The sequence below is a fragment of the Quercus suber genome, unplaced genomic scaffold (genome assembly GCF_002906115.3).
Source record: "Quercus suber isolate HL8 unplaced genomic scaffold, Cork oak 2.0 scaffold_5, whole genome shotgun sequence".
NCBI lineage: Eukaryota > Viridiplantae > Streptophyta > Magnoliopsida > Fagales > Fagaceae > Quercus > Quercus suber.
The window spans coordinates 3,493,458-3,517,188 of record NW_027069471.1 but is presented as its reverse complement, the minus strand read 5'-3'; the positions used below and the strand labels follow the sequence as shown (position 1 = coordinate 3,517,188).

Genomic DNA, 23,731 nt, shown 5'->3' with positions numbered 1-23,731 from the left:
CCGTGGACAACCCTGGGTTTGGAGTTTACTGGTGGGTGGTACCCAATATGAGAAGGTTTAATACTCTCTGTATGTGTGGAACCAGAGATTATACAAACCTAGGGGAATAAGTAGGTGATCGAAAAGCATAGGAGACAGCTTATGGGGGCTCCAAATTAGCACTTGTGATGATGAGTGGGTTAACTTTACCAATTATGAGAAAATAGAAGAAAGAGAAAAATTGTAAAAACCAACATATTTGTTTGGGCTATGACAAATTTTACAGCTTTTTTCATTTTTATTTCTTCTTAATTTTAAATTCGGTTTCTATAACTTTTTAAAATCTTACCCTTTTTTTAAAGTATTGTTTTACTTTTACACATCTTATTACTTATACAAAAATTCAACAATAACAATAACAGAGTCTTAGTCCTAAATTTTCTAGAGTCGAGTATGAATTCTCAGGGTCCGAGCACATGTATTCTTATCCTCCGCTAATGGTAGCAACTTGGTTGTTGTTGCTGTATTATGAACAAAATAAAATAAAACTAGACCTAATGCATATTTTTGCCTCCATTCCTTAAAAACAAGTTGCAATTAATGTGAGATTGTGGATCCAAAACCCCCTAGATGCATGTGTATACCAACAAAAAAAGAACATATTGTTGCACTTCCAAGAATGTCCGAATGTTTCTGCCACAACCAATTTGAATACAGGAAAAGGGCAAACACTAAAAGTACCATACAAGTTTTTTCCTTTGCATAGTATGATGCAATACAAATATACAATTGAAGGGCTGATTGCTGTTTCCAAACTCACAGTACATGAAATCTGAATAAATCCAACAATTTTACTCTAAAAAAGCCTTGCTGCTTCTTAGATGAGCACTGAGGCTCCTACTATACAATCTTTGATCCCTCAAAAGGTTAAAACAAAGAAGAAAGAATCAAGAATCTACCTGCTGCCTTTGAGACTACAGTCCTAGAGCCTCTCTAACTTCAATGCTGAAACTATTTTCTAGACCCTTCTTACCAACACCTACAGGGTCTCCTTTCCGCATCATTGCCACAAACTCATTGTAATCTATTGTTCCATCCTGCAAAATTGACAGAAACAAATGATTATAGGCATCACACACAAAAGGAACGAGCAAATTGCTGAATAGACTTAGTGGATTTCTTCTCCTTGGCAGGACTTGCACCTAATACCTGATCTAATTCCACCTACCTTTTTACCACTTGGTGTCAAGACTCGTGGGCTGGCTAAATGAAACTTACTACTCTACACTATGTAAATGGAAAGAATGATATGCAGTGCCAGTCATGTTAATGTGGTCTGGAACCTAATATTTAGGCTCTTTAGCATCAAATGCAGCCATCAACCATTGCACAGAAAAAACTAAATAGTTGCAAAAACTGTATCATCTTATTATTTAGGAAGATCAACAAGAAAAAATCCATATCTCAACCCCTCTCCCTGCTCCAAATGCCTAATCACCATGGTATGATAGTTTTAGCTTCTTAAATTGTACTTAATTTTCATCAGAAAAAACCATTAGTCAAATCCAACTTAAAATGAATTTCAAGTTCTCTTGGGTGGACATATAGCTTGACCAAAGTGCTACCCTAATCAGGTTTTACTGAGTTGTCAAGGTCTTAGAAGCAAGTAGCGAAGAAGGGTTGGAAGGCCATAAAGATAAATAGTTGCAAAAACTGTATCATCTTATTATTTAGGAAGATCAACAAGAAAAAATCCATATCTCAACCCCTCTCCCTGCTCCAAATGCCTAATCACCATGGTATGATAGTTTTAGCTTCTTAAATTGTACTTAATTTTCATCAGAAAAAACCATTAGTCAAATCCAACTTAAAATGAATTTCAAGTTCTCTTGGGTGGACATATAGCTTGACCAAAGTGCTACCCTAATCAGGTTTTACTGAGTTGTCAAGGTCTTAGAAGCAAGTAGCGAAGAAGGGTTGGAAGGCCATAAAGACTGTTCTTTCAATCCTTTACCATAGTACTATGGAGAAGATATGATAAAAGAAAACACACACGTTGTCCTGATCAACTTCTTGGATAAAATCTTCTAGGCGAACATCTTCTATGCCAAACTCCTCACAAGCTTTTTGAATCTCATCAGCAGTAACAAAACCACTTCCATCCTTATCAAAGTAGGAAAAAGCTGCAAATAGATGATCATCTCTGTCAATTTTGTTCAGATGCAATCTTGCAGCAATGAATTCTCCATAATCAATGGTTCCACTGTTATCAATATCTGCCTGCAATTTAGTAAAACATCAGATTTAAAATATAATTCAGTAATACAACATTATTCCATAGTCTTATGGCAGCTAACAAAATTCTCTGAAACATTATAGCCCTTTTAAATATTCTTTCCTATAGCACATTCATGCAATGAGACGAGAGCAGTTTCCCAAGCGAGCTCTCTCAAAAAGCAGTTCTAGTCACTCTATTTTTTTTTATAGATATAATAGAATGCATTGATGTCTTCTTATATCAAAATAATTCGGAGAAATAGGAAATATATACCACTTGAAGTAATAGCATGCATCCCAATCATCCATGTGGCTAATCACTCTTATAAAAAATAATATAACATTAAGGAGGGATTATTGTTTAATTTTCATTTTCAAAACACTGTCCATCATGTCATTAGTGATATGAAGAAGAAAACACCTTCCTCCCCTTTACCCCTAGCACGTTGAAAACTCCTCTAGTCCCCAAAAGCAAAATATAAATAGTAGAAGAAAAGAAACGAAATAATGAGAAATTCCGTATCTTCTATTTAACTTTTATTAACTCAATGATAACAATAAGATCCCTTTTGTTGTCAGTGGAGGATCCCTTTCCTGTTTTTGAGCCTTGATTCTAGTTGGTCTTTGTTTCTGTTATATGTGTTATGTTAGCTGAGTTTTTCAGGTTTTGATGGTGTAGGTCGTGTTTTCTGGTGTTCTGCAGCTCAGCTGCTTCTTTGTATCTCTGTTGTTGTGATTAATGATATTTCACATCCATTAAAAATAAAAAATAAAAATTGGAACAAGTTCACAATTATTGTATAGGCATGGTTTCTCATATGCCTATACTCATTAACCATTCTTTATGAACCTCCTCTCAAAACCTCTACCAGCACAGGCCCTCTAATTAAGACTCCACATTCCAAATCTATATCATGGAGTGGTTGACTAGCCAAACAATATAAAATTGTTCTGTGTGCAATTGCCCCAAAAAACAATTAAATTACAAAAATCTTGATTGCTATCCTTTTATTATCTTCTATCCCAATTAATGTCTCACTAATATTGTAAATGTTCTAGGAGAGTCAATATTGAATGACTAAACAAGCTCATGAGTCCCTTAGTTGAAAGTAACACACACTTGTTTTAAGGTAGTAGCTTTAAAGATCTGTTAAACTGACATACTGTTATTACTTCTACACCTATATAATAAATACTATCATGGAGTAATACTTAATAGCTAAAATTTTATTTTGTAGGAAAGAAAGTGAAAAGTTATATAGTAAGTTATTTTTTGTTCCCCTGGCTTTCAAATTTTCAATAGATTAAAGTTTAAAGTTGGGACTCTCTCTCTGTGCACACCCCTCCCGGGCACCCCTCCACCTTTCTTTTTCTCTCTCCCTCTCATTTTTCTTTTTATACATGTATTAGTAAAAAAAAAAAAAAAAAGAGTGAGAAATGGACTAGTTATTCTATCTAATAGAAATCCAAACAATACTTTCAACCTGGTTCTGAATACGCAAATTATGTAGCAACTCTATCTATTGAGCTTTTCAGTGATTTTATATTCAAATGTAATCAACCTTCACATCCAGACACTTACTTTAGCTATTTTTTTGAGTTTATTCATAGCAGAAAACTGATTCAAGCGACTTAAAACTGCAGAATCAAGAAGCTTGTCAGGAGCAACTCTATCAATTTGCACCCAGGGATGACCTGACAGGAATTTATACAGTTTATTAGCTAGGAAAAGAAAATCCCATGTGTGAAACCTAATATAAGTATTTTGGGATTTATATACATAAATAATGACAATGATTCAAGACAAACAGCAGAAGCCGAAGACCTGGTCATTCTAAACAAGTCTGAAATTTGAAAAGGGAAAAATAGAAAAATAAGGACAAGATTCTTAGTTGCATATGAAATTTCCATTGATGTTGTGGATAATATGGCAAACCAGGACTGAATGAATTCAATGGCATTTCAAGGTTTCAGCATTTTAATGATTCAAAACACAGCCAACAGGACTATAAAAGTGCTTCAGTAGTAGTTCTCAACAAACCTTTGAAAGACAAATATTCCTTCTTTCATCATTTGGAATACAAAAGCCAACATTACTATTACATTGAAGATATTCTCATATTTACTTCAATCTAATTTATGTATACATGCATCAGGGCTCATAAAGTCACAAGAAAAAGCTGAATGGAAAATATTATAAAATCTTATATGTATTACAATAGAAATAGATTCTACTCAACCCCATTCCCTAATCATGTAATTCCCACATATCGGAATTAACTAATCAAAAATCAAAACAAAACAATGGAGGACTCACACAAAACGTCATGCACAGTTGGCCGCCTCCTAGGATCTAGAACAAGCATTTTCCTCACTAAATCTTTTGCACTTTCGGATATACTAGGCCAAGGTTCAGAAGTGAAGTCAAGACCACCATGCAGGACCTGTTTGAATACCCTTTGCTCGAATTCTACATAATCATTGCATGGATGAAAAGAGAAAATGGGGAAAAAGGAAAACAATAAGCAAAATTTGGAACATATTTAGACAAATACAGACAAAAAAGTAATGAAATTTCAAGAACTAGTAGATTCTAAACTTCTTACCAGCACAAAAGGGAGGCACTCCACTTAATAAAATGTATAGAATTACTCCAGCACTCCAAACATCTGCTTCTGGAGCATAAAGCTTTCCTAGAACTTATTTGCTCCTTCAATTCCATCTAGAGTGACCAATCTTTAACCACAAGTTGATATTTAAAAACTTGATTGTAGGGAAAAAGAAGAGGAAGAAGAAGATAAACTGTCCAATTTTGTTCGAACTGTCTTATCCCACAGTATATGAATCTAAAGTATTGTTTCGAAAACCACTTTTATGGTAAAAAAATATTTGGGAAAATAAGATATTTTCGTAGAGACAAAACTTAGCTTCAAGTATTATTCCACTCAAGAGATGCTTGTGACCCAAAATTTTAAGGTTGGCATATTTTTCAAATTAGAAGTTAGTGCCCGTTTGGATTCTACTGAAAGTGGTGTTTGCGTTTTTGTTCTGCGTTTTTTTTTTTTTTCCAAGGCGTGCGAGGAAGTAACGCAGTTACTGTGTGGCTACTGTTTAATAAACAGTAATCACACTGACTTTGTCAGTCAACAGTACATTTATGTACCGTTTACAGACCCCCAACTTTTACTTTTCATAACTTTTTCCTTAAAAATAGGTCTTATAATATTATTCACACGTTTAAAAATTATTTTGCTACAGTATTTTTAATTTTCAGTTTTTAACTGTATTCAAACAGACCCTTAATATATCGCATAAAATTCTTTATTTATTTTTTATTTTTTCCTTACATCCTTCTACCAAAAAATAAAAACCCAAATATTCTCTCTATAGTTGAATTGAGCACATCTTTTTTCCAAATTTAATCCGCCGTTCCCTGCCACGAAGAGCATTTTAGAACGATCATTCCGTTTGTGCAGTTCCCTTTTAAAGTACAAGCTATTATAACTCCCATTATTACTTAAAGACACACATATACACTAACCAACATTATTTTCTGCCTACTAACACCAATCCTTGCAGGCTTCCAGCAGAGATTATGAACACAAAGGCTTCACATGTCGAGCCGGCATACATTTGTCAAGCTCAAAAAGCACAGAAAATTCTTAACTTTCTTAATCGAGAGCAACTTTCTTTCCTTAAACTGATTCATGCCCTTTTCTTTTAATGTTACAAAATAACAGTACACATAACACCATCACTGGCACAGTTGCCCAACCTCAAATTCTACGAACGACTACTACTAGTACAGCACAAATGTTCTTTAGATTTGCTACAGACTGATACAAAACTGTCAAAACTTATGACCGCACTGCAACCATAGAAGACACAAAAAAAATGTAAAGGAGAATGAGAATCATTGGATTTTGAGCCCTAACAAGCTTCATTCAACTTTGTCAGCACCAATCAATTCCAGGTGACCAACAGATACAGCAATCTCCGGCTATGGATATCTAACCATTATAATTATTTATCCATCAATTGCAACTGTCGCCTCTGACAACGATCCCAATTTGTCGGAAATGGTTGATATAATGATTGGTATATTTACTTTCTCCGCGTCTTGTTGCGACTAACTCTGACAATTTTTCGATTAGCCTTATCACCACCACCAGCACCCAGTGAGAAGCTGCTCCCTCCTAAACTATTTGAAGCCTGAAATGGAGATTGGTTCTGTGGGGTGGCTGAATTCTGTGGGGCTCCAAATTGAATGGGACTTCCTGCTGATGGAGTTGACCCAAACACAAAGCCAGACTGAGGTGTGACAGGAGATTGGCTAAATACTGGAACTGTGGGCATGGAAGCTTGAATGGTATCCTCTGCCATGCTGTCTTCCATATTCATCTGATCATTATTTCCCAAGGAAGATGGATTAATTGTGAAGTGGTTAGGGTTACCAAATACAGGCTGTGATGTGGGAGTAGCCATGGCCAAAGTAAATGAGAAAGTGAGACAAGATGATGTAACAATGGATGATCCAAATGCAACAGGTGCGCTGCTAGGAGCAGCAGCAGAAGCTGTAGATGCCACAAATGGAAACCCAGTTGAGGGAGATGCACCAGATGCCGCAAAGGGAAATCCAGTTGGGGATGTTGTAGAAGCAGCAACAGAAGATGTAGATGCTGCAAAAGAAAACCCTGATGAGGCCGGTGTAATGGTAGGAACAGAAGTTGTAGATGATGATGGGAACATTGGGAAGGAAAACCCAGTTGAGGGTGATGTTGTAGCAGCAACAGAAGCAGTAGATGCTGCAACGGACGACCCAATTGATGAAGATGAAGAGTTGAATGTCGAGCTTGGACCAAATATTGGAGACATTGAGGGCTGCCAAGAACCAAACAAGCTTGAAGTTGTACTACCTATGGCATTATTAGAGCTGGCATCTGCCGAAGAAGCAGAAGTGCCAAGTCCAAGAGCAGCTCCTGAATTCAAGCACTCAGTGCGACCTTTACGAGAATAAGTGATGTGGTGGAAAGCAGCCTTCATGATAATAATAATAATAATAATAGCAGTCTATTCAAGTGTGAAAGAATATTATGGAAACACTTTTTCTCATACGCAACTTTACAATCAACCAATAATGGTGGGTTTATGTAAACCAGGGTTTAGTGTTCACTACTTGCTTATACAAACATATTATCAACATATTATGAAATTGAGTGTGTTCTTAAGAATAATTAATTTAAGTATAACATTAAGGCCAAATATAGTTCTTATATTTTCAAATGAAATTAAAATTGAAATATTAATTAAATAGTTTTTTTTTTTATAATATCTATTTATTTATATTTAATATATATATATATGTGATTTTTTTATTAGAAATATTAGATTGTATTTATAATTACATTCTTTTTTTACAATATGCGTATTTAAATATGGCAATATATAGATTTAGTTTTTTTTATAATATCTATTTATTTATATTTAATATATATATGTGATTTTTTTTATTAGAAATATTAGATTGTATTTATAATTACATTCTTTTTTTACAATATGCGTATTTAAATATGGCAATATATAGATAGTATGTTGCATTTCGTTTTAAAAATCAAATAAAATTCTTCTAGTGCCAATGTCAATATTTAAAAAGAAATGAAGCACACCATCGTCATTAAGATCTATAAAATTGCTCAGGAAAAAAAAAAAAGTCAAAAATATGAAATTGCAAAAATACTTAACAACTAGGTTAATCAGGCCGAAGTATAAACATAAGTTGGAATGGCCAAGATGAGTTAGAATGGTAGGAAGGATGGAACAAAAACAAGCTACAATTTAGAGCCAGACGGAGAACGGGAATAATATATTTCATCGGTTTAGTGATTTGTACAACATATTTAGGCCACTCTAATTGGAAGTTAACGTACCTATTGATAATGATGGCTTAGGGTGAGTTTGGTTCAGCTTTTTGAAAAAAGTTGAGTTTTCAAAAATTGCATAATGAAAAAGTTGAGTTTCAAAAAGCTAAGTGTTTGGTAAAAATTGTTAAAAAATGTTTTCTGAAAAAGCTGAATGCTTGGTTAACACTTATAAAAGTTGTAGTTTGAGAAATAAATTACCAAAAAGGACAATGTATATATAAGGGAGTTTATTTCTTTTTTCTTTTTCTTTTTTGGATGTGAGTTTATTTCATTCTTAAATCAACAACTTCATATACTTAAATCAATTTTTCTCTTTCTAAAAAAATTAATTTTTTCTCATCAATATTAGCTAATAATAACTTACCACTTAAGATTTATTGTGAAAGTATTGTGAAATTATTGTGATAATTGATACTAATTTTAATTTAAACGTACTATTACTTTTTTCTCTTTCTAAAAAAATTATTTTTTTCTTACCAAATTTAGCTAATAATAACCTACCCTTTAAGATTTATTGTGAAAGTATTGTGAAAATATTGTGATAAAATTGATACTGATTTTAATTTTAACGTACTATTAAAATTATTTTTTTCTCTTTCTAGAAAAATTATTTTTTTCTCACCAATATTAGCTAATAATAACCTACTCTTTAAAATTTATTGTGAAAATATTGTATTGTGATAACATTTCTTTCTTTCATTTTTTTTTTCCTTTTTTTTTCCTCTTTTTTCTTCTCCACACACCTCCACACACGTACCCTTCTCTTTATTCTTTTTTCTTTTCTCCTCCACACCTCCACACACGTACCCTTCTCTTTATTCTTTTTTCTTTTCCCTCTTTTTTCTCCTCCACACATTTCCTCCCTTCTTCTTTATTCTTTTTTCTTTTCCCTCTTTTTCTCCTCCACACTACTCCACACATGTACCCTTCTTTCCCCTTTTTCCCTTCTAGAACATTCCACTTTACTTTTCATTTTATCTTCTTTCTTTCCCCTTTTTCTCTTTCACTTCACCTCTAAACATTCCACCGCTGAGCTCTTTTTTTTTTTTTTTTTTTTGACAATTCGAAAGCCGAGAGGAAGATAGAAGATGATGATGATGATGATGAAGATGAAGATGATTGAAACATTGGGTTTGTATTTATTTTGATTTTGGGTTTGGGTTATGGGTTTGTAGAGAGGGAAAATTCTCGACCTATCACAAGCTGACACGCCACACTACCAAGTCCACAAAATACAGCCAATTACAAAGCGCCACATACTGCTGCTAGGTTTTACTATCACTATTCAGAAGCCAACAAAAATCTGCCAAGTGTCATGCAAGAACCAATCACACATCAGCTCGTGTAAGCGATGACATAAGCAGCCTCGCAGGTGTAAGCGATGACATAATCAGCCTCGCACATGTAAGCGATGACATAAGCAGACCAATCAGACTGTGACATGTGTCACCAATCAGACTCCGCCACGTGTCACTCACCCACCTCCAAACTCCTATAAATAGAAGTCTTCCTAAGGCATTTGAAAGGAGATCTGGGAGAGAGGGCACCAAGCCATCTGAAGCACTCAGAAGTCCAGAAGCTCTGCTGGAATCAAGCCCTGAAGCCTTCAGCAATTTCAAGAACTTCAACCTTCAAATACGAAGAACATTCAAAGCAGAATCATCCAAACTACCTACCTAGATCTCAAAGTTCACTGGAATCAAGCTCAAAAGCCTCCAAAAACCTCAACAAACCACAAATTGGTGAAGCTCAACGGATCTAAGCCTTTAAAGCCCCGAAGAACTTCCACCACAAACCTTCAAATACGAAGAACATTCAAAGAGGAATCATCCAAATCATATTTCTATATCTCAAAGTTCACTGGAATCAAGCTCAAAAGCCTCCAGAAACCTCAACAAATCACAAATCAGCGAAGCTCTACGGATTCAAGCCTCTAAAGCACCGAAGAACTTCCACCACAAACCTTCGAAGATGAAGAACACACCAAGAACACAAAGAACACACGAAGGACACGAAGAACGTGAAGAACAAAGGATTTCTAACAAGCTCATGGCCAAAGATTCATTGTAATTCCGTTTCAACAATCTTCTATCCATCCCTCAACCAAATTGAAGGATATTTTGTGTTTAAATCAAAATCACATTACCACAACTCCAATCAATAGATCTTTCAAGGAGATCAAATTAGAGGATCACTCTTTTGTAATCACAGAGAATTGTACCTCACAATCCTCAATACAAATTCGCATTTGTGAAACTATTTTACTTGTTTGATTTATTTCGAATTAGAAATTTAGTCGTCCATAGGGTTTTCAGTTAATTGGTTAAATTTTGAGTTAATTTTCTATGGATTTTGGGTTTGATTTTGAGTTGATTTTGAGTTGGGTTTAAAATGGGTTTTGTTGATTTTGTTGATTGTGGTGGTAGATCGGTGATAGTTTGGGTGGTGCTGTGTTTGTAGCAGCACGGTGAGGGCAGACCTGCGTGAGAACTGAGAACCATTGTTATTGATTCCATTTCGTTCCGACCGGAACGGCCAGAATTTTTCGTACCGGTATGCAAACCCGTACTGGAATACCCCACGTTTCACCTTGGGTCAAATTTCGGGCCGTTCCAGACCATTCTGGTTAATTCCGGCCGAGATGCAAATTTCAGCCGGTACCGGATTTGGCCTATTATTAAAAAAAAAAAAAAAAAAAAAAAGATTAAAGGTCCTATGGGTGCTAGTAGTTCTTGGGAGTTCTTTTGATGATGAATTTGATCCTTCTCTCATGGGTGGTGATGAGAAGGAGGAGGAGTAAATCTTGTATTTTTTGATATTTAGTAATTGTCTTGTAAATCTTCTTATTGTGTAATGTTAAATTGATGTTATATTGATGTTTAAGACTTAAGAGTTAAGACTAAATGATTTGTATTATTTGATATTTAGTTATTTATTTATTAGAATTGACAATTTTATGTTCAACAAGAATATATATAAATTATTTTTTAAGAATCCCGAAACATCCTAAAACGGTATGCCGAAATCGGTCGGTACCAAAATATTCCATTCCACTAAACAAACCGAAACGGGGTCCGAAATGGTATTAATAACAATGCTGAGAACTAATGAAGGGTAATTTGGTAATTGAACTCACCCAACGGATATATATATCAAATGCCCAGTCTAGCTTTTACTAAATGGACCGAAAATGTCCATAACTGAAACGCGCATTTCCTTCACATATATAAAACGCAACTTTTATCAAAAAGTTGCGTTTTATAATCACAAAACGCTGAACTTGGGCTGGCTTTTTTAAAAAGCCAACTTTTGGCTCAAAATGCCCAAACAAACGGGCACTTAGAGTAGAGCACACGTAAGCCAAACTTCTCATCTATGTACTTATATATTGGAAACATACCTATTTCTATCATGGTTTTTAAACCTGGACCGGACCGTACGGTCCGACCAGGTTAACCATGAACCGTTCATCAAAATGGTTTTTTATACATGAAAATCGGGCATATAGAAAATATGAGAGAATCGCTTGAACCGAGGTCTGACCTGAAAAACCATTCAAATCGTAGGCCGATCAGACCGTAAGACATCGATAAAATTTGATTTTCTGAAATGAAATCCTGGCATGGATCTGAAGTGAAAAAAATAAATAAATAAAAAGAAAGAGAGAACCTGATGAAGAAGATCCAAAGATGAAGCAAGATATTTAAGGAGCACCGATTGATGGCATGATGAGATTAAAATAAAAAATAGATGAGCGCAATTGCAGACGTGATTCATAAGGAGGAAGAAGAGGGGAGGACTGTAGGAGTACTAAACTGGAAGGCTAATGCTAGATAACCGTGTAAGAAGGAAATAAAGATTCACAAAGTAAAAGTAAAAAAGCATTGGGAATAGATAAATCAGAAATCACGTGGGTGGAGTCCGAATGGATGAGTGAATTTAAATTTGAAAAGGAACCTTCTAGTTCCTATTTTGCAAAATGCAAATAGTCAAATCCCCACTATACTAATTTATTTCCTAATAAAAGTCTATATTTTTATTTTTACGTGTGGCACTGTTTTATGCTCAACACTAGAACATACTCGGGCTTGCTACACTAAAACCGAGGTGGCACTAAGCATGTCTATTTGTTTGAGCACACCTATAAACTTTTATCATGCTATATATATTTCTACCTTTCTCTCAAAAAAAAAAAGTTTATATTTGAGTTTTTTACTTTAGTCCTTTTTTTTTTAATAATTGATGAATCCAATGAATCAGTGGGCTAAAATTTCCGGGTGTTAACGATCTACAAGCAAAATCCTGAAAATAGCAAACAAGAAGTCAGAGGAGACCGGTGGAGGCCGGCCAAAAATCCTCTGATGGTGAAGTCAGTGAGTTTGTAATTCTCAGTAAAGGGAAAAATTCTCTGATGAAAAATTTCTGAATTACCTTTTACCTTCCTATAGAAGAGCCTTTATATAGTTTTTTCCTGAGGCAGTTATCTCTCCTACCATTGTGGAGTTTGGAGGATTCTGAGGTAACTCCCATAACTGCTTTGGAAGTTACTTTATTTGGGGTCTATTGATTATAACCGTTTTCAAAGAAGGAACAGTTATAGTCTAATAGAAAAATGGAGTGCTTAAAGGGAGATTCCCAGGACACTCGTCCATCTTACTAGATTGATGGACAAGCGAATCCTCGGACGAGCTTGTCCATCTAGACAGATGGATGGACGAGCTTACAATAAATGGAGTCCATTTCCTATGGACGAGCTATATGGACGAGTTTAACAGTTAAGCTTTTTTTGTAGCATTATCAGTTGCCCCCAGTCCATAGGTCGTCTAAGGAAATGTTTGTTTACAAATTACTTTCTTTTCTCTTTTCTCTCTTTTTTTTCTTTTTTTTGGACGCATTTGCATTAATGACTGAATGTGCCACGTGTTGCAATTCCATTGCTTCCTAGCCGCGTCGTTTTATTCTTTTGAGGCACACATCACCTGGTCTCTTCTGATTGGTTCGTGTCGCTTCAAGTGCCTTGTTGGGTTATCTATAAATAGTGGAATCCCTCTTGTACCTTTTACATTTTCTGAAATTTTCCTCTTGAAATCCCTCATCTAGAGCCTCGTCTAGAAGTCTCTTCGCGTCCATAGTCTCCTTTCGTTTAGAGCCAAGTACTCCCTTCTTTCTTGCCTTTAGGTTTTCCTTTTTCCTCCAAATTTTTGCAACCATTGTTTCTTCGTCTAGCGATAGTACAGAAAGGGCTATAGACGAGTATCAGGATTCCTCTAGTTATAGTGGTTCTAGTAGTAGTAGTGATAGTAGCAAAGGAGGTTCTACAGACGAGGAATATATCTCTGGTGTTCCTGGATTTCCTGTAGAAGCTCTTCAGGAGCAACTTAGGAAAGCTTCAGGTTCCTAAGTTGGAACCTCGTCTAATGTTCCTTCGTCCAACCCTACGGACGAAGAGGAGATTGTCTATAGTTGTGCAATGGGTGTTCACTCCAAAACATCTGAGCAAAGGCTCTCAAATCTTAAGGCGTGGTATCAAATTCCGGACGAATTTAACCCAAGGTTAGCCGTCCGTGGAGAATGGTGTTGCAATCACCGTTTTGGAATAGGCGTCTATGAAGCCTACTTCTTGGGGGGTCTTAGGTTTCCTTTAAATTCATTTGCTAGAGAATTGTTAGTTAGGTTAGGTTTGGGTGTATGTCAGTTCAATCCAAATGCATGGAGATTGATTATCTCAATGCAAATTTTGTGGAATGAAGTATTTGGAAGGGACCGTCCTCTTACTGTGGACGAGTTTCTTTTTCGTTATAAAACTTCTGAGATAAGCCAATCTCTTGGCTTTCACCAATTTACAGCAAGGGGCAAGGATTGTAGATTAATCAAGTCCCTGGCCTCGTCTGATAGGAATTGGAAGACGGAATTTATTTTCGTCTCTGGTTTTTGGTCGGAAAATCCTGTAGAGGTTGGAAGGGACCCTTTTGCTCCTTACACTGGAGACTTAGGGAACCTACGTCCTAAAAGTACATCCTTCCCCTCTTACCTTTCTCTCCCTCTTTTTTGCATATATATATATATATATAACATTATCCAAACGTCTAACTCGTATTATTTGTTTCATAGGTGTTAAACGTTCGTCCTTGGGCAAGTTCCAGCGTCACCGCGTCCATGGGCTTGCCTTCACGCTAACAAGAATTTTCATTCCTTAGTTAATCTTTGCAATCTTTTTAAGTGGGGATTTGGTCCTGATCCCTCAGACGAGGCTATTGCCCACGAGGTTACAGTACGAAAAAGTAAGTATTTTTCATTATATTTTTCTAACTTCTATTCAACTCCCTATAACCCATCACTTATTGTTATTCTTATTTGCTTCAGGAATGGCAACACTGAAGGAGAACAAAGGAAAAGATACTCTGGTTGAAGGGAGTCGTCCTGAGACTCAAGCTCAACCTCATTCGTCAGCTAGGGAGAAGAGGAAAGCTTTATCCAAGAATTTGGATTTGGGAAGCCTCCCTAGCCGTCGAGGCAAAAAGGGAAAGCATGACTCGTCCCAAATTGTTAAGCCTGAGCCCTCTTCATCCTAGCAACCTACTCAAGTATTTGATGTGGATTCGTCCACCCTAGTTGATGTAACTCCGTCCAAGACTCCTCCGCCCAAGATGACTGTATGTACCTTGTCCCAACCTCGTCCTTATTATTTCAAGATCTTTTTCCTCTCTTTTTATTTGTTAATTATTATTATTATTTTTGTAGGCCATGTCCAAGTTCATAGCGGCGTCTAGGCAAGCTACTGGGTTGGATAGGACGAGAATCATGTTGGAAACGAGGATAAAAGAAGTGAAGGACGAATCTAAAAAATAGGCTGAAGTAGCTGCTAAAGCTAAGGAAGAGATGAAGGAGACACATAACCTGGTTGAGGAGTTGAGAGCTGACGCGGTGGAGAAAGATACTCGTCTTGACCATATGCAGAAGAAGAATGACGAGCTGAGTACTCTTCTCTCCAAGGCAAAAGAAGATGCAGTGACCGAGTTTAAGGCGTCCAAGCAATACACTGATCTTCTAGACACCAATTATGCAGCAGGCTTTGAAGACTTTAGGATGGAGGCTATGGAAAACTTCATTGAAGTGGACTTTAGCTCCATTAAACTTAACCTGAATGCTGCTATCAGCTCTTTCCTTCAAACAAGTTCTGAAGATGCTAATATTGAGGATGATGCTACAACCCTTCCTCCTCAGGATGCCTCCAATGAGAATGCTCCCCAGACTTAAGAAATATTTCAATGTTTTGTGCTTTTCTTTTTCTTTTTCTTTTTTTTTCTTTTTTTTTTCTTTTTTTTTTTTTTTAAATTTGGTCCATTGTTTAGGACCTTTCTATGTAATGCAAGCACACTAGGCTCGTCCATAGTTTAAGGACGAGCTTTTGTAAAACTCACGTTTTAACTTTACAAGGGTGTTTGGACATTGGTTGCCCGCCCTTGAAACAGTTGGATGAATGATGTTACTTTTCTTTAATATATGCATGGACAAGGGTCTTTATTTTCATATGCTAGACCTCATGCTTAGCTCGTCCATATTTTATATATTTTTACCATTTTTATTGGAATTTCACTAAGTGTGATTTATCCATATGAAATAGTAATTCAGCATTACTCGTCCTTTGACTTAGCTGACTTTCGTCCTAAGACTCTGCATTTTGCTCGTCCATGGATCGAAATGTTTTTGGTTTGAAGATACTCGTCTATGCATTTCCTCGTCCATAACTGGGACATGCATAATACTTTACTTCGTCCATTATATGGATGAGTAAATGTTGATCTTACTAATTTGCTACGGCGTAAGCTCTACCTCGTCCTTTTATTTGGACGAGTTTGCCTGGATGGCATAAATTTTAACTCGTCTTTTTATTTGGACGAGTTTGCCTTAAGAAAAGTTTGACGATACATCTCCGCGCCTAGAGAATTTTCTTGTCTTGAGATTTTCAGCTTTTAGCTACATGAACATCAATACTTCACACAACATTATATATATAACATAAAAGTATTGTTCAAAGACGAGGCTTATACTTAGGAGTTTTTATGCCTTCTAGGAAAATAAGTACAAACCAAACTATAACTTTGTCTATAACTTTAATACAATAACAAAGCAATATTAGACAAATAAGACTAATGTAGTCCTCAGGCTCGTCCAGAATTACTCGTCCAGGTTGGCCTTTTATTAATAGTACCTCCTCAGATGCTCAACATTCCAAGGATGCTCTAACTTCCTCCCGTCCAGGGCTTCCAAGTAATAGAATCATTGTCTTTTGCAGTTGATAACTCTGCAAGGGTCTTCCCAATTAGGTTCCAACTTCCCATGAGCTGGGTTCTTTGTTGCTAAAGATACCCTTTTCAAGACGAGATCTCCTACATTGAATCGCCTTGGCTTCACCATCGCGTCATATTGCCTAGCCATAAGGTTTTTATACCTTGCCATTCTTTGTTCAGCATTCATCCTCACCTCGTCTATTAGATCGAAGTTCATACGGAGTTGCTCTTCATTATCTTTGTCCTGATAGGTTGTCACCCTATGATTGGCCATGTGTACTTCTGTAGGTATGACTGCTTCAGCTCCGTAAGCTAGCTTGAAAGGATTTTCTCCTGTCGGAGCTCTTGCTATTGTCCTATATGCCTACAGAACACCTGGTAACTCGTCTGGCCATACTCCCTTTGCCCCCTCAAGCCGAGTCTTGATTATTTTTAATAAGGATCGATTTGCTACTTCAGCCTAGCCGTTTGCTTGTGGATGGGCTGGGGAGGAGTAGTGATTCTGAATTCCGAAGTGCATACAAAAATCCTTGAAGAGGGCATTGTCAAATTGTCGTCTATTGTCGGATACTAGCACTCTGGGCACTCTAAACCTGCACACAATGTTCTTCCATATGAAATTCTTAACATTTTGTTGTGTGATATTAGCGAAGGGTTCTACTTCTACCCACTTGTTGAAATAATCAATACCAACCACGAGGAACTTCATTTGCCTTACACCTAGTGGAAAAGGACCCAGGATGTCTAATCCTCATTGCGCAAAGGGCCATGGGGCCGTCATTGGGGTTAGATACTCTGATGGTTGCCTAGGGATATTCCTAAATCTCTGGCATTGGTCACAGACCTTAACATAAGCTTTTGCATTTACTTGCATATTTGGCCAATAGTATCCTGCACGGACGACTTTATGAAAGAGAGATCTGGCTCCTGAATGATTGCCACACGCCCCTTCATGGATTTCTCTCAACATGTAGTTTGCTTCATCAGGAGCCAAACACCTAAGATAAGGCTATGAAAAGCCTCTTTTATACAATACCTCATCCATAAGTACATACCTTACCGATCTTACCCTTAACTTTCTAACTTCGTCTTTCTCCTCCAGAAGTTGCCCCTTTTTTAAGTATGATATAATTGGAGTCATCCAATTTTGTGTGCTCTCCACTTGTTGTACTTCTGGGATGTCTATACTTGGCATATACTGAATTTCATCAAACTTGTCTACGGCTTCATTCGCTAAGGCTTCCTTCGCCAAGGCATCAGCTTCTATGTTCTCCTCCCTTGGGATTTGAACAAAATTAGCTTCCTCAAATTTGCTCATAAGGCGCATCACCTTGTTAAGGTACTTCTTCATTCGTTCTTCCTTAGCCTCATACATCCCTCTCACTTGGCCTATTACTAATTGAGAATCTCCCAAAACAACTATGGACTTCGCTTCCACAGACACAGCCAATTCCAGACCTTTGAGGAGAGCTTCATATTCGACTTCATTATTAGTAGCTTGGTACTGTAAGCGAACCCTATGCTTTAGTTTGTCTCCTTCTGGAAATTGGAGAACCACACCTATCCCCTTTGCATACTGTGTAGACGAACCATCCATATGGATGATCCACTTCTTACTTTCCATCTCTCTTATATCATCATAGGTTGGGGTAAACTCTGCAATAAATTCGGCTAGTGCTTAAGCTTTTATGGCATGCCTTGGTTGGTATTTTATGTCGAACTCACTGAGCCCGACAGCCCATTGGATCAATCGTCCTGCAGCTTCCAACTTGTTCATTGCCTTCTTAAGCGGACAATCCGTCATGACGTTGATGACATGAGCTTGGAAGTAATGTCTTAGTTTCCTAGAGGTTGTTATTAGTGCGAAAGCTAGCTTTTCAATCATTGGATTTCGTCCTTCTGCTCCCCTCAAGGCTTTGCTGGTATAGAAGACTGGCATTTGTACTTTTCTTTCCTCCCTAATCAATGCTGAACTCACGGCATGGGGGGTCACTACTAGATATAAGAACAACTCTTCACCCATCACAGAAGGACTTAACAACGGAGCCGTAACTAGGTATGTTTTCAAATCTTGAAAGGCTCTTTGGCACTCGTCTGTCCACTCGAAAGCCTTTTTAAAAATCTTGAAAAATGGCAAGTACTTGTCAGTAGCTTTAGAAACAAACTTGTTGAGGGTAGCAACTTGTCCAGTAAGGGACTAAGCTTCTTTAACATTCCGCAGAGGCTTCATATCCAGAATTGCTTTGATCTTTTCCAGATTTGCCTCAATTCCTCTATGTGAAACCATGAATCTAAGGAATTTCCTTGAGGCTACTCCGAAGGCACATTTGCTGAGGTTCAACTTCATGCAGTAATGTCTGAGTATGTCGAAGGTCTCCTACAAGTCGTCCAGATGTTTCTCATCATCCAGTCTTTTTACTAACATATCATCCACATAGACTTCTTCGTTTCGTCCGATCTGAGGACGAAACATGTGGTTAACCAATCGCTGATACATTGGCTAGTACTTCATAACAGAAAGAAGTCTTCAAACTAAAGCATGTGGTTAACCAATCGTCCGATCTCATTTTTCAAACCAAAGGGCATTACTTCATAACAGAATAAGCTTTGGCTAGTAACGAAAGAAGTCTTCTCTTGGTCAGCCTCGTCCATCCTTATTTGGTTGTATCCTAAGAAAGCATCCATGAAACCGAGTAATCTGTGGCCTGCAGTAGAATCTACCAGTTGATCAATACGTGGTGACGGAAAGCTGTCCTTGGGACAAGCCTTGTTTAAATCAGTAAAATCCACACACATCCACCACTTGCCATTTGCTTTTTTAACCATCACCACGTTGGCCAACCAGTCTGGATAGTACACTCTTCTCTTTTGTCGTACTGGCTTGGAGGAAGGACACACATTTAGTCGGTGAGTGATGACATTGGGATCTATACCTAGCATATCCTCATGACTCCAGGCAAATACATCAATGTTTTTCCTTAGAAACTGGACGAGGTCCTTTTTAACTTCTTCTTTTAGATCTGCGCCAATCCTAGTACATCTTTCAAGATTGCTATCATCCAAGGAAACATCTTCTAACACTTCAATGGGTTCGGCCACAATTCTCCTTTCCTCAATGTTCATCATCTGCTGCTGCTCGTCCATGGCGAGCATAGCCAAGTAACACTCCCTTGCTGCTAATTGGTCTCCTTGTACTTGCCTACCCCATACTCCGTGGGAAATTTGACTGACAGGTGATAAATGGACGAGACTGCCCTCTAATTATTCAGAGTAGGTCTTCCAATTATGGCATTATAAGAAGACAAACAATCTACCACAAGGAAGCTTACTTCTTTGGTTAACTGCTATGGATATGTCCCCACTACCACTGGCAGTGTGACTGTGCCAACGGGTTGTACCTTCATTCCTCCAAAACCCACTAAAGGCAAGTGAACTGGACGTAGCTGGTCTCGTCCAACCTTTATTTATTGAAAAGCTGAATAATACAGAATGTCCGCTGAGCTCCCATTATCTATCAACACCCTTCTAGTTGTGTAGTCAGCAATAACTAAGGTGATGACAATAGCATCATCGTGAGAGTGGTGAATTCCCTTGGCATCTTCGTTCGTGAAAGTGATTGCTTGCTCGTCCGTGGTCCTAGCTCCTGGTGATTGCTCGGAAAGTTGGACGTTCTGCACTACTTTCAAATACGTCTTCTTTGACTTGGAAGACTGTCCTGCCAAACTTCCCCCTATGATAACTCTTATCTCGCCCAGTGGTGGTCTTGATGATTCCTTTACCTTCTCTTTCAATTTCTCGTCCTTGTGGTCTCGTCCAAGGAAATTTCTAAGCTTCCCTTGCCTTATGAGATTCTCAATCTACTGCTTTAAATCGAAACACTCGTCCGTGTCATGCCCGTGGTCTCTATGGAAACGACAGTTCTTGTTCCTATTGCGCTTGTTGGGACTCCCTTCATTTTCTCGGGCCACTTCAAGGACGAATCGTCCTTGATTTGCATAAGAACTTGCTCAAGTGGCATGTTTAAGGGGGTATATTATTGATTTCGCGCTGAAGAAACTGGCTTCTTATTATCTCAGTCCTTTTTATCTTTTGTTCGTCCCTTCTTTGGACGAGGACCCTGTTCAGAGTGACGAGCAGAGTTTGTTTCCATTCTTTCAGCTCTCTTCCACTTCTTAGCTATGATCGTGTCTTCTGCATTCTTGAAATTTTGGGTGGAGTAGACGAGTTCAGCCATGGACTGAGGTTCTTTTTCAAAAATTTTGTGTATGAACAAGTCAGAGTTAACCCCATTATGGAAAGCTGCCAACAGTAACTTGTCATCTACCTCGTCCACGATCAAGGCCTCCCTGTTGAAACGCGTAATAAAGGAACGCAGGCTTTCATTCTCCCCTTACTTTATAGTCAACAAACTAGACGAGGAACACTTATGTCTTTGTCCCCCAATGAAATTATTAACAAACAGTTTGCTTAACTCCTCAAAAGAACTTACTGAATTCGGGGGTAGTTTGCTGAACCAGACTCGCGCGGGTCCCTTGAGGGTGGTGGGGAAGACTCTACACATTATCTCATCTGGAACCCCTTGAAGGTGCATGGTAGTCTTGAAGCTGGCGATATGGTCAAATGGGTCACGCGTCCCATCATATGAATCCAAGGAAGGCATCTTGAATTTCGGAGGCAGAGGATGACCATTGATAGAGGCTGTGAAGGGGGAGTCTGTTTGGTGAACCAAGTCTTCTATGGGATTAGTTCTTCTCATGTTCTCCTTCATCTCGGCCATAATTTTCCTCATCTAATCCATCTCCCTTTCTAAGTGTGGCACTCTTCTTGGTGCGTTACCCCTCGATTGGCTTTCTGACTCTACATTTCTTCCATCTGCTTGGTTCTGACCATGCTCCTCTCCATAGACCTTCTGACGTCGCCTTCTAAGGTTAATTTTCCTTCTCAATTCCTAGTTCTGGCGGGTTAATTCCGCCATGGCGGCAACCATAGATTGCGCGTGTTGAACTGATGAAAGCTGCATTGTAGGCGCCGATTGACAGTCATAATGAGGGTTGCTAGAGGCATCTCTACTCTGTTGAGGGCCTGGACTGGTGGCCCTCAATCTTGTCCAGACCATTTCAGCCCTTTGTCGAAGAAATAAATTGCAGAATTCAACGATGAAACTCAAACGTAGAAAATTCTATCTTTCCCACAGACGGCGCTAACTGATGAATCCAATGAATTAGTGGGCTAAAATTTTCGGGCGTTAACGATCTATAAGCAAAATCCTGAAAATAACAAACAAGAAGTCAGAGGAGACTGGTGGAAGCCGGCCAAAAATCCTCCGATGGTGAAGTCAGTAAGTTTGTAATTCTCAGTAAAGGGAAAAATTCTTTGATGGAAAATTTCTGAATTACCTTTCATGTTTATGTAGAAGAGCCTTTATATAGTTTTTTCCTGAGGCAGTTATTTCTCCAACCGTTGTGTAGTTTGGAGGATTTTGAGGTAACTCCTATAATTGCTTTGGAAGTTACTTTATTTGGGTTCTATTGATTATACCCATTTTCAAAGAAGGAACGGTTATAGTCTAATAGAAAAATGGAGTGCAAGGGAGATTTCCAGGACACTCGTCCATCTTACTAGATTGATGGACAAGCAAATCCTCAGACGAGCTCGTCCATCTGGACAGATGGATGGACGAGCTTACAATAAATGGAGTCCCTTTCCTGTGGACGAGCTATATGGACGAGTTTAGCAATTGAGTTCTTTTTGTAACATCATCAATATTAATGATACTTATAGGATCAAAATGACAATTGACCAAACTCAGAATATAAATTATTATTTTTTTTTTAATAAATGTTGTTTTTTGAGTAATTTACATTCTGTGGCGGGATAAAATAAGTCAAATTTGTTTTTTTCCTCACACAATTAATTTATAAAGATAGGATGCCAATCAACCTTTAATACATTTATTTAAGGGAACTAAGCTTAAAATGAAAGGATAAATGCTAAGTATAATTATGAGACATAAGAATTGTTTAACAATAGCCTCGGATTGCTTATATTATATTCCTTGGAATTGGTCTGAGATACAGTTTACACTTGTTCTAATATTATAATGATGATTCTCAATTTCTCTCTTTCCTCAGATGTTTCATCCTCTCTTCACAGTGGCCTCTCTGCTTTATCTAGTCTCCCAGGTTGTATCTTGGCCTTCCACTTGGAAGATTAGGGTTCATTAATTTCCCTTGATACTTGCCCCATTAGGGCCTTACTAGAAGGTCTTTACACCAGGTTATGAGTTGGGATGACACTGTTCAAAGATTATTTTCTCATTAATACGGCCAACTAAGTAGGTTCAGAGTATTGAATGCAGAGGTGATAGGTGCTTTATCTGCATTCTTGCATTTCTTGCTTGACGACAAATCTTTCTTCTCTTCCTCATTTATGCCCGATGGTCCTCAGAACTGGTCCTTGGTCCTTCCAAGGACACATCAATATCCTCGGCATCCTCGGGCATTGCAATCTCCTTCCACTTGTGGTGAGTTGTTTATATTTTCCCAAGGACTTGCAGTTAGTGCTTTCCGAGGTCTGTTCTTCTAACATTAACCTTCTTTCATACGTCCTTGTTCTTGGATTCTCGTCCTCCCACACATTCCATTATTAGTTGAAAAATAATTTTCTTACATTCTATTTTGATAAAGTACTTTAGATAATTTATGGGGGATTTAGGAATATATTAAAAGAATAAGGATATATGTATAATTTTCTTAGTTGAGTTAAAATCGAAATTGGAAGAAAACAATGGGGATTAAGATGAATAGTTTCCTGAAGTTTTATTTCCATAAGCCCCTTTAAATGTTCTGATGCAAGTCAAAAATTGACTAGGGAAATTATTTTTTTTCCCTAACTCTAGGGAATTCTAGTAGTTTCTATTTGTTTCGATACTAAATTTTTCTAGAAAATGAGTAATTTTCCAAAAATTATTTTTTATAAAATTATTTCATTTTTTTATGTTTGGTTGCAATTTTAAATGTGTTGGAAAATAATCTTCTAACTTCCCATAAGATATAGTGTTTTTCAAAAAATTTAGTGGAAAACAACCTAAAAAATACAAGCAATACTTTTTATGTTAATCAAAAATAATTTATTTTTTTAATTCATTTTTTCTGATGCTAACAAACACAGTTTAACAAGAAAAACTATCTTCACACAAAATTTTTCATTGCAACAAATGGAGCTTTAAAGCCTTTTGTTTACTGAAACCCTTTTGTTTCATGC

General features: G+C 37.3%; 1 protein-coding gene across 1 annotated transcript; it reads right to left on the bottom strand.

The window, feature by feature from the left end:
- Nucleotides 1-609: 609 nt before the first annotated feature.
- LOC112029453 (calcium-dependent protein kinase 10) lies at nt 610-5,255 on the bottom strand. The gene is made up of 5 exons (XM_065772512.1): nt 4,863-5,255; nt 4,574-4,726; nt 3,839-3,951; nt 2,035-2,259; nt 610-1,076 (listed from the first exon to the last, which is right to left on the bottom strand). The coding sequence occupies exons 2-5, from the start codon at nt 4,620-4,622 to the stop codon at nt 954-956; spliced, it is 510 nt and encodes a 169-aa protein (XP_065628584.1). The 5' UTR covers nt 4,623-4,726; nt 4,863-5,255; the 3' UTR covers nt 610-953.
- Between the last annotated feature and the right edge of the window lie 18,476 nt (nt 5,256-23,731).